At 31.2% G+C, this 15,796-nt stretch overlaps 2 protein-coding genes across 2 annotated transcripts in view; one reads left to right on the forward strand and one right to left on the reverse strand.

The window, feature by feature from the left end:
* Window positions 1-670: 670 nt before the first annotated feature.
* On the forward strand, window positions 671-2,317 carry Ada3 (transcriptional adaptor 3). The gene has a single exon (XM_065508092.1). The coding sequence runs from the start codon at window positions 758-760 to the stop codon at window positions 2,189-2,191; it is 1,434 nt and encodes a 477-aa protein (XP_065364164.1). The 5' UTR covers window positions 671-757; the 3' UTR covers window positions 2,192-2,317.
* A 2,600-nt stretch (window positions 2,318-4,917) lies between these two features.
* The window catches only part of LOC135956717 (uncharacterized), a 57,976-nt gene continuing 47,097 nt past the window's right edge, over window positions 4,918-15,796 (reverse strand). The window contains exons 31-40 of the mRNA XM_065507286.1: window positions 15,602-15,788; window positions 12,551-12,724; window positions 12,196-12,496; window positions 12,029-12,122; window positions 11,906-11,953; window positions 11,767-11,850; window positions 10,141-11,704; window positions 8,528-9,415; window positions 6,019-6,627; window positions 4,918-5,951 (exon numbers count right to left, since the gene is read on the reverse strand). Of these exons, the coding sequence (XP_065363358.1) occupies window positions 5,109-5,951; window positions 6,019-6,627; window positions 8,528-9,415; window positions 10,141-11,704; window positions 11,767-11,850; window positions 11,906-11,953; window positions 12,029-12,122; window positions 12,196-12,496; window positions 12,551-12,724; window positions 15,602-15,788 (4,792 nt within the window). The 3' untranslated portion in view covers window positions 4,918-5,108. The remainder of the gene's footprint in view (window positions 5,952-6,018; window positions 6,628-8,527; window positions 9,416-10,140; window positions 11,705-11,766; window positions 11,851-11,905; window positions 11,954-12,028; window positions 12,123-12,195; window positions 12,497-12,550; window positions 12,725-15,601; window positions 15,789-15,796) is intronic.

Raw genomic sequence — 15,796 nt, forward strand, 5'->3', positions numbered from 1 at the left:
CATTTTAATTAAATTAGTTGGATTTTGTGGAATTATTTATTATTATTTAATTATTATAATTAATTATTATTTTATTGTCGTGGTAAAAGAAAATGTATAACCAATATAACTCGGCACTAGGTTCTATAAGTCGATTGTTCGAACAATCCATTTCGAAAAGTAAATCGTTTGTTTTTGTATGCTTTTTTATACATTAGGAACTGTTAAACAATTGCAAAACCTGTTCCAAGGTTTTGCAATGCTGTTGTTAAACAGCATTGTTAAACGATTTAAAAACAACTTCAGCTAGTTTTATATTTAGGGTCGACTTCAGCGTCAGAAGTATATTTTAACTTGTCTATGATAGACCTAAAGTCCACTCTTAAGTAAAGTCGAGATTAATTTTCTTAAAGTATTCTTTATTTCTGACTTTGATTATGGGCCATTGTCCTTAAAATGGTGTGAATAAAATTGTTTACTTCCATATTTCAATGTAAAATATATTAAAGATCGCGGTGTTAGAGGAATTTGTTATGGATTGCATAAAGTATGTACATCTAAAGCATTTTCTTCATATTGATTTTTAAATAAAAAATCTGTATAAATAAGAATTATAAATTTAATTATACGAGTCACCCTGTTACAAAATAATGTTTTCCCGAATAAACAACGATATCGAACAACTCTGTTACACAACCCTGTCATAATTTGATTATTGAAAGAAAAACAAAGCTAATTATGCATTTGGTGTTTTTGTTTATATAAAAATTTAAATAAAATGGCATCAACAAGTAAAAATATGAAAATCGGTTCATTTGCCACCGGGGGAAAATTGAGTGGTAAAATAGGACCACAAGCGAATAATACACCACCATCACCCGACGCTGAAAGTACCAGTGGTCTTGCTATCCCAATAATAAAAACAAAAGATTGTGCTAAACAATTGCCCACATATACAGCTGCATTAAATCGGTCGTCTGAAGAATCTATAGCTGCGGAAGATTTGGACAATATACAGTTGGAATTAGAAACTTTGCTGTCAAGTGTGGCTTTAAGGTATAGAGTATTGAAATCCGAATACGAGAGTTTGGATAAAGACGAAAAGAACAAGGATAGAAAAAATAAAAATGCTTTACAAATTGCCGGTCAAGTGGGTGATAAACAACCGACTTCACCGGCTGCTTCCGTAGTCAACAGCGGCAAGCGTAAACGAGATGAAACATCATTGGTGCGAAAACCAAAGCACGCTACATTGAAACAAGCTAAAAATCCAAACGCTAAGAATAGTCCACTGGCTCCTCTGACCGATGACAGCATGGACTATGCTCCGGGTATTCATGGTGCTAGTAGGGATCTCCAAAAGCCTTTACCGGCAAAAATTGACACTCCCAATAAATTTTGGCTGTCTGTGGAGCCATATTGTATGCCCTTGACTAATGAAGATTTGCGTTTGTTGAATGACCTCCTGGAGCAATACAATGGTCCTTTGGTACCGCCGATTCCCGAGCTGGGTCCCCACTATTCTACAGTATGGGCTACAGAAGATTTAAAGGAAATACAACAGGGTTCTAATTCAAATACAAATAATCGACTAAAGCCACAAAACAATGGGGCCGCTATGAATATTCTGAAAAAGGCCGACTCCATTGCCGGTGAATGTGTTACAGGACCTCTAACACAACGTTTAGTTTCGGCATTAATGGAGGAGCAGTTGTTGTCTAATGCTGCCGACATTGTGGCAGAGAATAGCAATAGCAGCAGTGAAAATACCCACTCTTCGGCTCCCATGAACTTTAGATCCTTTTCCATGCTGCGCAATTGCATTGGCATTGAGAAGCGTGTTAAAAAAGAGTTAATCGAACAGGGAATTCTGGATATATCAGATTTCCCCAACAACGACGAGGATGAAATTCACAATGAAATTAAACGTCTAGTGGCGGAACTCTCCACAATTGCAGAATACAATAGTGGTGCATTACGTCGCCTGCATGATGCTGCATCGGAGGAAATAAAGCGATTGGATATTAAACGTAAACTAGACCTAATTGATCAAGAAATATTGGAGACCTACAAGAGAACACTACAAAATAAAGCCAAACGTAAGCCCTTATCGCCTGAGGAACAACAGGAAATATATCGTTTAACAGCTGAGCAGAAAAATCTATCCAATCAATTGGAACGTATGCAGTCAAGCATTTTTCTTAACGAATAGTATTAAATGTATCTTTGTAGTATTTTGAAGTAATTTGTTTTGGAAAGTGTTGGACAAAATTATATTTCAAATAATTATTAGAAAACTGCTTAAACTATTTAAAAATAAATAAATTCTAATAAATAACACTATATCGACAAAATAAATTAGGCCGGGTAACTTAACAAAATTTTAAACATAGTTAAGCTTAATCAATGTTTAAATATTTTTTTTGTATGAAAAACTAATGTTTAAAATTTTGATAAGTTACCCGGCCTTAGTCAGATACAGAGTAACAGCAACTAAAAATTCTATTACAAAAAATATTGTTCATAAAAAGTATTTTTACCATTTAATTTCAAATTGTTCAATGTAAGTGGATAGATATGTAGATAATTTTCTTATTTTCAAAGTATTATCAAAGTTTAAAATTTTTAATGTTTTTATATAGCCGATTGTTTGTTTAATTAGAAACAGCTGAAAGACGAACCATGTTTTGCCTACATTTTTCAAAAAGTGAAATTTTCGTAACATATAAAACAGCAGTTTTCGTAATAAAAATTATGGAATAAATGAAAGATAAATTAATTTAAATGCAGATTTTGTAGCGAATAAATATTTGTATGGTGCTTTTGCTTAAACTTGTCTCAAATTATATACACTTTATATTTTTTTTAATTATATTTATTTTTTAAATTGATTTTATTTTTGAATTTATTAAAAACTGAGAAATCACAAAATTTGATGGAATGAATTTGGGAGATACACAGAAAAAAGAAATTCATAATTGGAATGAATTTTGTAATAAATATTATTAATCGAACATGATTTTTTTTTCCAAACTGTTTTCATTCAGAATAAGAACATGTTCATAAATATTATAAAACTGTTCATGACGAAATTTTTTGCTTTTTTTGCATAAATTTAATAATATTTTATAATAAATTGCATTATAATTGCATTATCTAATGAATTAATTCAAAACTATTTGCATAATAGCCATATATTGGCCAATATTTTAAGATGCAATCTGAAACTTAAAAAATATTAAAAGTAATAAAATATCCATAAACATTTAATATTTAAGAAATTATTTATAAATATTATGAATTGAAATCAATGAAATCGAATCATAATATTTATGTTAAAACTTTTTTCTGTGTACATACATACATAGATATTTTTTTTATTTTTTAATATTTTTTTGAAAAGTGTTAATACTCAGTATTGCCGTCTATAAATACTAGGGTATTCAATTAATCGGGTTTCTGGTTTAAACGGTTAACCGAGCAAATAATTATTTATTTATTCACAGTAATATAAATAATATTTTTTACCTATTTATTTATTATTTATTTTGATAATTAACCCATTAACGCCCAAGAAGAAACTGAAGGTAAAAATTCTATTTTATTGTTATATAGTTATTCATTAACGACTAAATAATAGGAATTATAAAAAAATAGTATAATTTTGATGTTGTGGGATGCAAATAGGACCGTCTGAATGGTAGTTGGTACATCATTACCTTCGTCGACATCACTTACAGAGGCAGGATAATGGCATAACTCATATATCATATACATCATCATCGCTTTCCATTATGTAAATATCAGCTTTTTGAAGTAGCAATAAGATATTTTGACCTCTAAATATCTTAAGAAAGACGATGAAAACCTTGTAAAATTGTTAAATTTTTTACTAGTATTGCCCATTGTCCCCAATTGGGGACAGTCTAATAAAACCTTACCTTCTAATAAACTTTTTCACATTTTGTTAAAATAAATGGTGTTACACGCTTGTTTACTTCCTTTACAAAATACTTTATAAGTTTATATAATTGTAAAACACTTGCATTAAAAAAAATACTAAAATGGTTTTAGCAAAGTAGACCCAATCGAAATACGAAATTAGAAACACTAAAAATTGCACTTCTTTTTTATTTAGTAACATGTGTCTCCGATTATAAACTCAATTGAGCCTAAAGAAGTTACATACATGTATATTTACTTTAAGAAATAATATTGTTTAAGTCAGAGTTATCAGCCTTTGAATAGGTGTACTCTTAAGGGGACAGTGGGCTGTAATGGGTTAATACTATTTTATTAACCAAGCGCATTGGGCCAAATATGGCTTACAAACTACTCACTAACAAATGCTACTACATAAATTTGCAATCGCTTAAAATAATTTGGACATTAAACACTAAACTAGATATTAAATTAAACATGAAAATTAAATAAAAAAAATAATAAATTAAATAAGATATATGATATAAATTACGTTCAAAATAGGAATATTTATAAATTTAGTTTTCAATTTCATGATCATTAAGTTAAAAATGTTCTACAAGCTTGTTTTTAAAGTTATTATCTGATAAATTAAATCTTCTTAAGGATTTGGGTAGAATGTTCCAAATCCTTGTAGTTAGAACCTGAAATAATCTCTCATAAATTGAACTTTTAATTCTAAGAACTTTAACTTCTAAGATGACAATCAATATACACACCAAGACATTTTATACACTCCACAAACTCAATTTTTCATTTCTTTCATTTAGTTAAAGCCCTTTTCAATCAATTCCTTGCATAATAAGAGCTTTACGTCCGCAGATTTTAAATCCATAAAGTTTTTAAAACGTTCAACGCATCTTCAGTTCGGCTGTCATTCATAATAGACCCATTGGTCATTCAAGTATGTATGTAATGGAAATCGATTTCGAAACGATTTGAAAACGAAAAAAAAAATTATAAATCTCCACAATTAATTTATTACTTAGATAATTAAAACACATTAAATTAATGAGTAATATAAAACCTATTTTACATATTTCGATTAAAATATATGTATGTATGTATTTGACCAGATTATATACATACAAGTATGTATTGTAATGAGAAAATATAATAAATCTATATGTACTTATCTCCCAAGTCGTTTAGAATTTCATATCGAACTGCGTCAACTGTTGCACACACATTTTTAAATCCATTTTTTCTTCCTGATGACCTTTTGAGTTACGATGCTGCTTAAGAGATGTGGCACATATAAAGCCCTCGCCGCAAATATCACACATATAGGGTCTTTCGCCCGTATGGCGACGTAAATGTAGTGTTAAATCGTTCGATTGTATAAATGATTTTTGACAAAACGTGCACTGGTAGGGACGCTCACCCGTGTGTATGCGATTGTGAACATTTAATTTGTATTGTCGCGAAAATGATTTCTCGCAAAACATACATTTGAAGGGACGTTCTCCGGTGTGTGTTCGTCGGTGAGCCTGTAAATCGGATGTACGTGGAAAAGCCATTTCGCAAAGGTCACACTTGAAAGGTTTCTCTCCCGTGTGCCTTCTCATGTGTACCGTAAGATTAGAATTGTTAGAAAAGGAGAGGCCACAAAAGGCGCATAAAAATTTCTTTTCCATCTTCGGTGTGGGATGTTTGCGAACTTTTGACTTGGGAATGTTGACCGACGTTGGTTCCATATCATTGTGGAACTTTTTAAAATGAGCTTTATAACGATCTTTTCGATTGTATCTTCGGTGACAGTCCATACATTCGAAAATATTGTTATCGCTTTTATTGTTGGTTGGTATAGGTTCATTAGAAGCCACCGTCTTAACGACGTCCGTTGGTTTCGCCAAATCATTTGGAGTATGAAATATGGCAATATGGTTATCAAGATTTTCTTGCCACATAAATTTAAAATTACACTGATCGCATTCGTATTGTTTTTCAACATTAAAACACTGCGTGGCTTTATGATAGTCTAGAACTTTCTAAAAGAAAAATGAATTCAAGTTTCAGATGGGTTTTAATTAAAAAAGCTATAAAACACTTCTATACCTGTGAGACTGTTCTGAAAATACAACGTTCACATTTTAGCTCCAGCACTTCATAATTGTGCATAGAACGCTGATGTTGAGCCATTTGATATTTCCGCTTAAATGACATACTACACATGCAGCAATTGTAGGGATATAAAGATCTTTTACTATCTTTATTATGACCCGCTTCAACTTCATCTTCTACTTCAGTTTCAGAATCCAGTTCTAAATGCAGCTCGAATCCTTTTTGATTTGTAATTGAGTAGTTTGCCAGTGAATGTTGGTTGGCACACAAGTTCTGAGGATTTCTTGGTGAGAAATGTTCACTTAAGTTGGTCATTGTTTGAAATATTAGTCCACATATTTTGCATTTAATTGACTTTTCACCATTTGGCCAGCAGGTGGAATGTATTATACTTTCAACGGTCTTGACATCGGCTGTTGTCAATCGATGGCGATTTAAATGTTCATTGAGATGTTCAATACTGAAGAATGTTTTGGGGCATAGCAGACAATAATGAAGTGCAGCATCGGCGGAATGTTGGGTGATCAAATGACGTTTGAGTTCCTTTTGAATGGAGAACTTTTCTTGGCATAGAAAACATTCATGGCGGTGATTTAATTCGATCTAAAACAAACAAAAAAAAAAAACGAAAATCTTAAATACATACAGTATTGGCCATAACTAAAGCACCCCCTCAGTGAAATTTTTTCATATTATATTTTTTTTGGATAAAAACGAAATTTTAAATATCTATTATGAATTATTTTCATTTGTTAATATGTTTATTATTGATAAACAAATACAAAGTTAACCTTTCTATAAGAGGTAACTTAAAATCAAAAAATATTTTAAGGTAGAAAATGAAACGGACAAAACTAAAGCACCCCTTCATATATGGGGCATTTCATGTCAAGTGAACCAACTTTTGAAATCGATGTCTTCGGATGAAATTTGCACCAAGGTTAGTTCTATTGGATAGTAATTCAGACACAATTTTTCAACAAGATCGGTCGAGAACTCTCCGAGTTAGAGGGGGTCAAAGTTTGACATTTTGGTCAAGCAGGTGTATTTACTTATCCATGTAACTTATTACCTATTGTTCTTAGCAAAATGTGTCCCAAATAGTTTAGATAACTCTTTCTTCAATCTTTCGAAAAAAAATATTTAAAAAAAAAAATAAAAAAAATTTTCATATTTTTTTTCCGAAATCAAAAACTTTTTTGACTTTTTTATTAAAATAGGCCCTTTTTTTCTTAAAATAAAGCTTAGATATTTTGAACACCTATTTGGTCGCTTAGTGGGATGCGAGTGGGATATCTATCAAAATAAATATTTTGTAACGCAAGACATAAAATTTTTTAATTTTTTTTGCAATTTTTTATTTTTTTTTGAAAGATTGAAGAAAGAGCTATCTAAACTATTTGGGACACATTTTGCTAAGAACAATAGCTAATAAGTTACATGGATAAGAAAAAACACCTGCTTGACAAAATGTCAAACTTTGACCTCCTCTAACTCGGAGAGTTCTCGACCGATCTTGTTGAAAAATTGTGTCTGAATTAGTATCCAATAGAACTAACCTTGGTGCAAATTTCATCCGAAGACATCGATTTCAAAAGTTGGTTCACTTGACATGAAATGCATGAAAATTGTTTTTTTTTTCACAATAAACTGTATAAAACTAATAGTATACACACTACGCCTTCCTTTATTTTTATCTTCTGGAATTTTTAAATGCATTCGTTGAGTTTTGTGTTTTTATATGATTTATCATTTTAAATTAATTTTTCATAAAATTATCTTTTACTAAATTAATATTATATGAACATTAACAATAATAGTGTTCGCGTACATGAGAATTTGTAATAATTTGTACAAATTATCAATGGAAGTTACGGGATTCCGTTCGTTTACTTTTAAAAACTTGTAACGAGAGAGCAAGAGAGTGTTAAAAGTGACAGTTCGTAGCTAGAGAACATGATATTTTTTACTGGACATTTTTTATCCAGTAAAAAATATCAACATATGATTGCAAATATAAACAAAACTAAAAAGTGCAAAATTAATACAATTACAAGTCTGCAAAGAAAAGATGTAAAATAACACAAAACTAACGTTTTGAATTGATTTATAATAAAATACAACTTATTTTTACAAATTGTTGTTCGAGTACTTTTTTTTTTGTTGTAATTTTTCAGATTGAGAGTAATTTATTTTTACTCTCTAAAATAAAGTTACTGGATTTTTTTTACTGGAAAGTACGAACACACATATAAGTTAATAAAATATATACAAAATACATCCCGAAAAACCCTTTTTAATCAAAAAAAATTATGATTTGAAAAATTCCATTGAAGGGGTGCTTTAGTTATGGCCAATACTGTATGTACATTTTTTACCGCTGATCTTCAGATTTTGTTTTTGGTTCCATAGGGTTAATTAATAAAATCTGAAGACCCAAGGTACTGTAGAATGAGTGATAAAAATTTAAAAAATTTCTTAAATTTAATAAAAAAAAAATTACCTCTTGTCCATGTTCCATTACAATATGAGCCTTCATATTATTTTTCCACATGAAACGCAAGGGACAACGTCGACAAAAGTGTCGTTTTTTTGAATTTTTACATTGATTCTTATAGTGTAATTGTAGCAAATATGATGAAAGAAATCGACCATTGCAGTGTATACAAATGTGGCGAGCTTCTTCCCACTTATGTTGTTTATTTTGATGATCGAAAATTCTATATTTACGATTAAAACTCAATTGAGGACATAAATCACACTTGTAAACACGTTTCGATTTTATATCGCCTTCATCGCCGCTTTCGTTATCATCCGAATCGCTTTCAGTTTCAGAGCTATCTAAACTAACTTCGCAACCGTTCTCACTTGTTATGGAGTAAAAACGTTCCAAATAGTTTTCCGCCACAATGTCTGAACCAATCCGTTTCACTAGTTCCTCTTCTGCCAAAGATACCGGTTCATCGGGATAGAGCTGAGATGATATTACGTCAATAGTTTCAATTTCTTTTCTTTTATCGAAATTAACCGAATAGCGATGTGTACGTAAGTGGGACCTTAAGTCGCGTATGCGACTGTGTTCGGAAAAACAGATCATGCATTTGATGCGTTTGCAGCCGTGAGGTTTTATTAAATGTGGCAGTATGTAGTCAATACTTTTACCAGGATTTGAGACTGTGGGAATACCATCAGGACAATGTATTCGTATGTGAGCCAGTAAATTGTCTTTGCGGTGGAATTTACGATCACAGTGAGGACACGTGAATTTTTTACCTTCAGTGTGAGTTTTCCTATGTCGCACTAAATCCTTGGGCCATATAAATACCTTTTCACAGTACTCACACTTGAGAGTGCTGGCTCTTTGAGGTCTTGAATACTTTTGATTTTTATGCTAAAGCAGAGAATAAAGTTCATTTATACATCAATAAGATTATGAAGAGTAAATATGTAAGAATGTATAATCGGCCAAGTTTTTTTTTTTTTGAAATTTTAATAATTTTTTCCGTGAGTGATTTTCGAAAGTGGGATCTATGACAATTTTATGTACATATGTTAATGTTGAATTTTATTTGAATTGCAATATTTTTAATAGATTTTTCCTCGTTAAAGTGATTGGTCCTTATATCTGGGGGTTACTTCATAATTCGATTCGAAAGTAAATCTTTCCGAATTACAATGTATTGAGCACACATTTTCGTAGATTTCCGTTTTCGGATTGAGTTACGCAGTAACCTCCCTGAGATATGATAATTATGGACCGTTAACCATCGAATTAGGTCGTCTGATTTATTTCTATTGAGTATTATGTGGATACCAACATTTTAAGATATTTATGATAAAAGTGATTTTCTATTTGAATTTAATTTCTGTCGAATTTTTTAAGAGATTTATTTTTGTTAAAGTGATCTTCGGAAGTGGGGCGTATATAGGAGTTATGGTCAATCAAATTAAATGTGACTTCCTTATACAATGTCTATATAAATCAGACATTTATAACAATAAAGTAATATTTCGGAAGGACATTTGTATGTGTGCTAGGAGTAATAATTGGCCGATATGGTGATGTAGGGTATACAATTAATATTTTTTTTACATATCTTATGTTCTCGATTTTACCTGAATTTCTTTATGTTTCAACAGATTATTAGGCCATATAAAACGAGCATTACAATGATCGCATTGTTGAGCTATTCGTCGATGTTCATTCCAGCAATCCCTCATTAAATGTTGTTGTAACAAATCATTACTAACATATTGCTGTGTGCAGTCCTTACACGGGAAGGGCAATGGCACATCATTGTGCCGTTCATGTTGATGGTTTAATAGAAGTTTTCGTTTTTTAAACACTTCTTTGCAAAGTTCGCAGGCGTATTCTTTTTTTATATTTTCACCATCAACGTCCGTTTCCTCTGCTCCACTATCCGAATCTAAAATGTCCAATTCGTTGCCGTCCTTATCGATGGCTCGATAAAACCGACTAATTTGAGATTTACTATACGCATTTTGTATCTCCTGCTGCAGTAGTGCATAATCAATTGATTTTGCACGTTCAAATCGTTTTATATAAATACTGCCTATAAAATCAATGCCAGTTTTGCCATCAGCATGTAAAGGCATGTGTCTGCGCAAATGTCGAAGTTTATCGAAAGAATGTGCACAAAGACCACAACGTATTATAGTTTTTGAAGATACAGTTCTGCCATCACTATGTGTATCCAAGTGCTTTAGGTATTTAGTCTTCACTTCAAATTTGCGATCACATACATTACATATTAGTTGATCTTTTTTAGCAGCAACCTGTGGGGTCGCAAGTATTTTGGCGGCACAATTGTGATTTTTCATATTTTTAGGCCAAACAAACTTAGCGGGACAATGTGCACAAAGCAAAACTTTATGCCTATTACGGCAGTGAATTTTTGCATGCTGTTCGTACATTTTTATGGAAATAAACTCCAATTTACATAGGCCACATTTCAAAGGTATTTCATCCTTACCATGGACCTCTTTTAAATGAGAAAAAACTTGGTATTTAAATGAAAACTCTTTAGCACACAAATCACACTTGTATTTGCTGACACTCTCTGCAGTGTCTTCTTCTAAATCTTCGGCTTCCGTATCACTAACACACATTTCGTAAGAGTGTTCATTTAACACTGTGTAATATTTGAACCATTGTTTCTCGCGAATATCATTGCATATACTTTCCTTCACCATATTTAAATCAATCATATTTGGAAACAAATGTTTGATAATATTATCGCTTAATTCTAAGTTATGAAGGGTATCAACATCACTGTGATTTTCTAGGTGCTGACGAAGATCTTTAGTTGTTTGAAATTGAGTATCACACAATTTACACTCTACAAGATGCCACGCAATAGGCTTGCTGTACAAACGATCTCCAAATAGCCATTCTTTATGTTTTGCCGGATACACTACTCCATCTGAATGCATGCGTTTAATGTGGTGTTGTATCTTGTCTTTACGGCTAAAGCTTTGTCCACAAAATTCACAAGGAAACATGGTGTGTCGCAAGTGTATCGAAGCTATATGTCGACCACAATCTTTTCGTAGAGAAAATGTTTTTTGGCAAATGAGGCATACGAAACGATCATTAACTTTTTCGATTTTATCATAATAATCAGGGGCTTTCCGGCCTTTTTTCTGTTTGACCGGTTGGCTATGATTAGATAAATTGTGTTTAAATTATCTATTTTTAGGTAGATATATTTTTTAACATACCTACTACTACAACTGCTATTATTCGCCTTTTCTTTCTTAAATTTTTTCAAAGGCACATAGTCACTTTCATCAGACGATGTAGAGCTAAAATCAATTAAATATTTTATTACCAACCTTAAATAACTTGTCCAAATATTACCTGCATTCATTTCTATAGTCATCATTGTCATCTTCAAAACTGTTGTGCCTTTGTTTATTGGAAAAAAAGTTAATTATCATATGGTTAATGAGCACAGGTTTATATACCAGTTGCATGATTTACCTGGATTTTAAATTATCCCTTTTTTGCTGTATTAAATGGTCTGTTGTTGAGTTGAGTTCATCATTAAAACATTCCCTCAAGGAATCATGAGAAACTGAGAAATTAAAAAAATGTACGTATGTAGATATTATATGCTTATAATATTTGTATCAATTAAGTAAATATACCTTCACTTTCCAATTTTGATTTACTGACTGGTACTGTGTTACTTAAATCATTATTATATGGATCAACGAGATCTTCCTCCAGTTTAATTTCCGGTATATACTGCTCCAATGGCAAATCAATAGTGGATTCTGCCAAACAGTCGGACAAATTTTCAATCTCCTGGAGTGGATCATTACAAGCCAATAATTGGGAGTATTTTTTATTCACATTATGAATCTGAAGAATAAATTCATAGGAACTTTTAAGTTTTCCCGAGCATTTGCAGCACATAGTATTTGGCAGCAAATCTTCATCATTCGTCTAGGGAGAAATGTGTGAATAACTTTTAATGTATAAACTTAATCCATAATTTACCTGTGATGGAGTAATATCCTTTAATAAATCACGCCAAGTTTTTGTGTTGCATGCGTCATCTGCAAGGGAGTAGACTGTTCTTCCCGGATCAAAGCAAGTACGACATTTGTAGCGTACTCCATTTATAAAACATTCGTTTTTAACATTACTGGACATTTTGCACCTTACTTTAATTGTAAAAATTTATATTTTCGCTTCTAATTGAAATTTTTTATTCTAAACGTTCTGCTGTTGTGTATACATCCAAGTCAAAACGCATATAAGGTGGAGTAAGTCAAACAGCTGAATACTTTATTTTTTGCTTGTTTGGTTCTAGCGGCTGTCAAAATTTGTTTTATATTTCAATATCCCTCTATACTATGCTTATTAACAAAATATATATATTTTACATAAACAATGTGAACCACCATAATTCAAATATCCACCCTATTTTAAGTTTTAATACACATATTTTTAATTTTTCATTTAAAGCAATCAACTGTTTTCTGACATTTGTTAAGAATATTTGTTGTTATTGTAGAGCAGCCTTGATCCAAGTGTAATTTCAATCGGGGTTGGGAAATTTAGTGCTATTATACTTTATTGTGCTCGGTATTGTGTTTTGTTTTCAATAAATATATGTTAAAAGTCTCTGGAAAATTCTTCTATTTTCAGTTACTCGTTATTACTCAAGACTTTTCATTTGGGTACTCAATACTAAAGTATTATTTTATTATACCCAGCAAAGTCCCTGTCAGCAATTGGAAGTTATATTTCGAACATTTTACAAAAACAAATTACTTTAGTATCGAATTATTCTCATCTGAATGTACATTTCAGTTATAAACAAAGATCCCTACAAATTAAAAAAAAGGGTCTGATAACTATATTTTTTATTTTTTTTATTAAATTATATATACATTTATATTTATTTAAATGTTTGCATAAAAGAAAAAAAAATGTTAATAATTTTGTAATTACTTGTTTTTAACTATTTTTATTTATACTATTTTTGTTAAAAGTTAATATATTTAATTATTTTATTTAGTAGCTTTTATTAGCCATTAATGGCCCCTAAGGCTTGGTTATATAAATTGAAGAAAAATAAATAAAATATTAACTTAATAGACAATATTAAAAATAACAAGTAAGAGAGCTATATTCGGCTGTGCCGAATCATATATGTACATATACCCTTCACTAAATTATACAAAATTAAATTTTTCTCTTTAATTTTTTTTTAAATAGGTTAAAAAAACAATTTTTTGTTTGCAAATTGTTTTTTTTTTTTTTTTAATTTTTAAAAAAAAAATTTTTGAAAAAAATGTTGATGAAAAAAAAATTCAGGTTAAAAAATATTTTCCCGATTTTGACCCATTGTAGGTCCAACTTACTATATATCGTTGCAATGGACTTTGAAATATCTACCAGTAGATATCCATATTGTCTACAATAATGACTTAATAATCCAGATATAGATAAAATAAGTAAGAGAGCTATATTCGGCTGTGCCGAATCTTATGTACCCTTCACCAAATTATACTTTAAAATAAATTTTTAGGTAAACAAAATTTAATTTTTTTTTTTGGAAAATAAATGTATGACAAAAAAATTTTTTTTATGAAAAAAAAAATTCGGGTAAAAAAATATTTTACCCGATTTTGACCCATTGTAGCCTTATCTACATCGTTGCAATGGACTTTGAAATATCTATCATTAGATATCCATATTGTCTATATTAATGACTTTGTAATCCAGATATAGGAAAAAATAGGCCACAAATCGAGGTTGTCCTAGTTTTTTCCTTATATCTCACCCATTTGTGGACCGATTTTCTCGATTTTAAATAGCGACCGAGCCGGAAGAATTTGGGAGATATTGATGTATGAATCGTGTATGTAAGTTATTTGGGGGCTTCGGAAAGTTGATTTCAACACACAGACGGACATGGCTATATCGATTCCGCTATCTATAACGATCCAGAATATATATACTTTATGGGGTCGCAAATGAAAAATGTGGAAATTACAAACGGAATGACAAACTTTATATACCCTTGCCACTCATAGTGAAGGGTATAAATAGGTCAAAAATCGAGGTTGTCCCGGTTTTTTGCTCATATCTCCGTTATTTATGGACCGATTTTCCTGATTTTAAATAGCAAACTTCTCGAAAGCATGTCTGACAGAATTATTGAAGATTTGGATCCCGAATATATTTGGGGTTTTCAGATATTTTGTTTTAAATAGCAACCGATTGTCGATTTTAAATAGCAACCGAGCCGGAAGAATTACCGATATACTGATGAATGAATCATGCATGTTAGTTATTTGGGAACTACGGAAAGTTGATTTCAACATACAAACGGTCATGGCTATATCGACTTCGCTATCTATAACGATCCAAAATATATATACTTTATAGGGTCGGAAAATTATATTGTGGAAATTACAAACGGAATGACAAACTTATATATGTATACCCTTCTCACGAAGGTGAAGGGTATAATAAATATATGTATATATACTTTGTGGGGTCGCAAATGAAAAATGTAGAAATTACAAACGGAATAACAAACCACTCATGGCGAAGGTATAATAAGTGTTACATTCAAATTCTATTCTATCACTAAATAATGTTTTTTCACAAAAGTATAGAATTAGGGTATTCCAATTAATTAGTGAAACTTAATTTATAGAATTTTTTATATTCTCATTTTTAATTAAAGTTATATTAAGTTTAGTTATATTTAATGTAAATAAGTATATGCATAGTGTTTTCATAACTGGAATGAAATCAAATATTTCCATTTTACTTGGGGGTTACACGATCTATTCATATCATTCCTAATTCATCCACTCTCATCTAGGACTCGCCAGGTCTCATACGTAATTCATATTTTGCGCTTATGTTATCTTCACTTGTCCATTTCCTACTTATGGCAATGTGGTCAATTTCAGTCTCTGTTCGGTGATCAGGGAAATCCAGGTTACCTTATGTATTCTCCTATGCGGAAATATCGTCCCAAAAGTTTTTCACGTTCATTCGCCCCATTCCTTGGGAATCCATTACTCGTTCCAAGTTCGTGTTAGAGGGGCCCATTAGCACTAGAATGTCGGCACTAGGGTCATCTCTTATAATCATCTCCTGTTGACTGTAAAACTCCTCTTTTTCCCTAAGGTCTGCCAATTCCGTGGGTGCATAGCACTGTATACGATAGATATTGCGTGCACGGTTGCGAATACGAATAGAGATGAATCTGTCGGA

Source organism: Calliphora vicina, chromosome 4 (genome assembly GCF_958450345.1).
Source record: "Calliphora vicina chromosome 4, idCalVici1.1, whole genome shotgun sequence".
Taxonomy (NCBI): Eukaryota; Metazoa; Arthropoda; class Insecta; order Diptera; family Calliphoridae; genus Calliphora; species Calliphora vicina.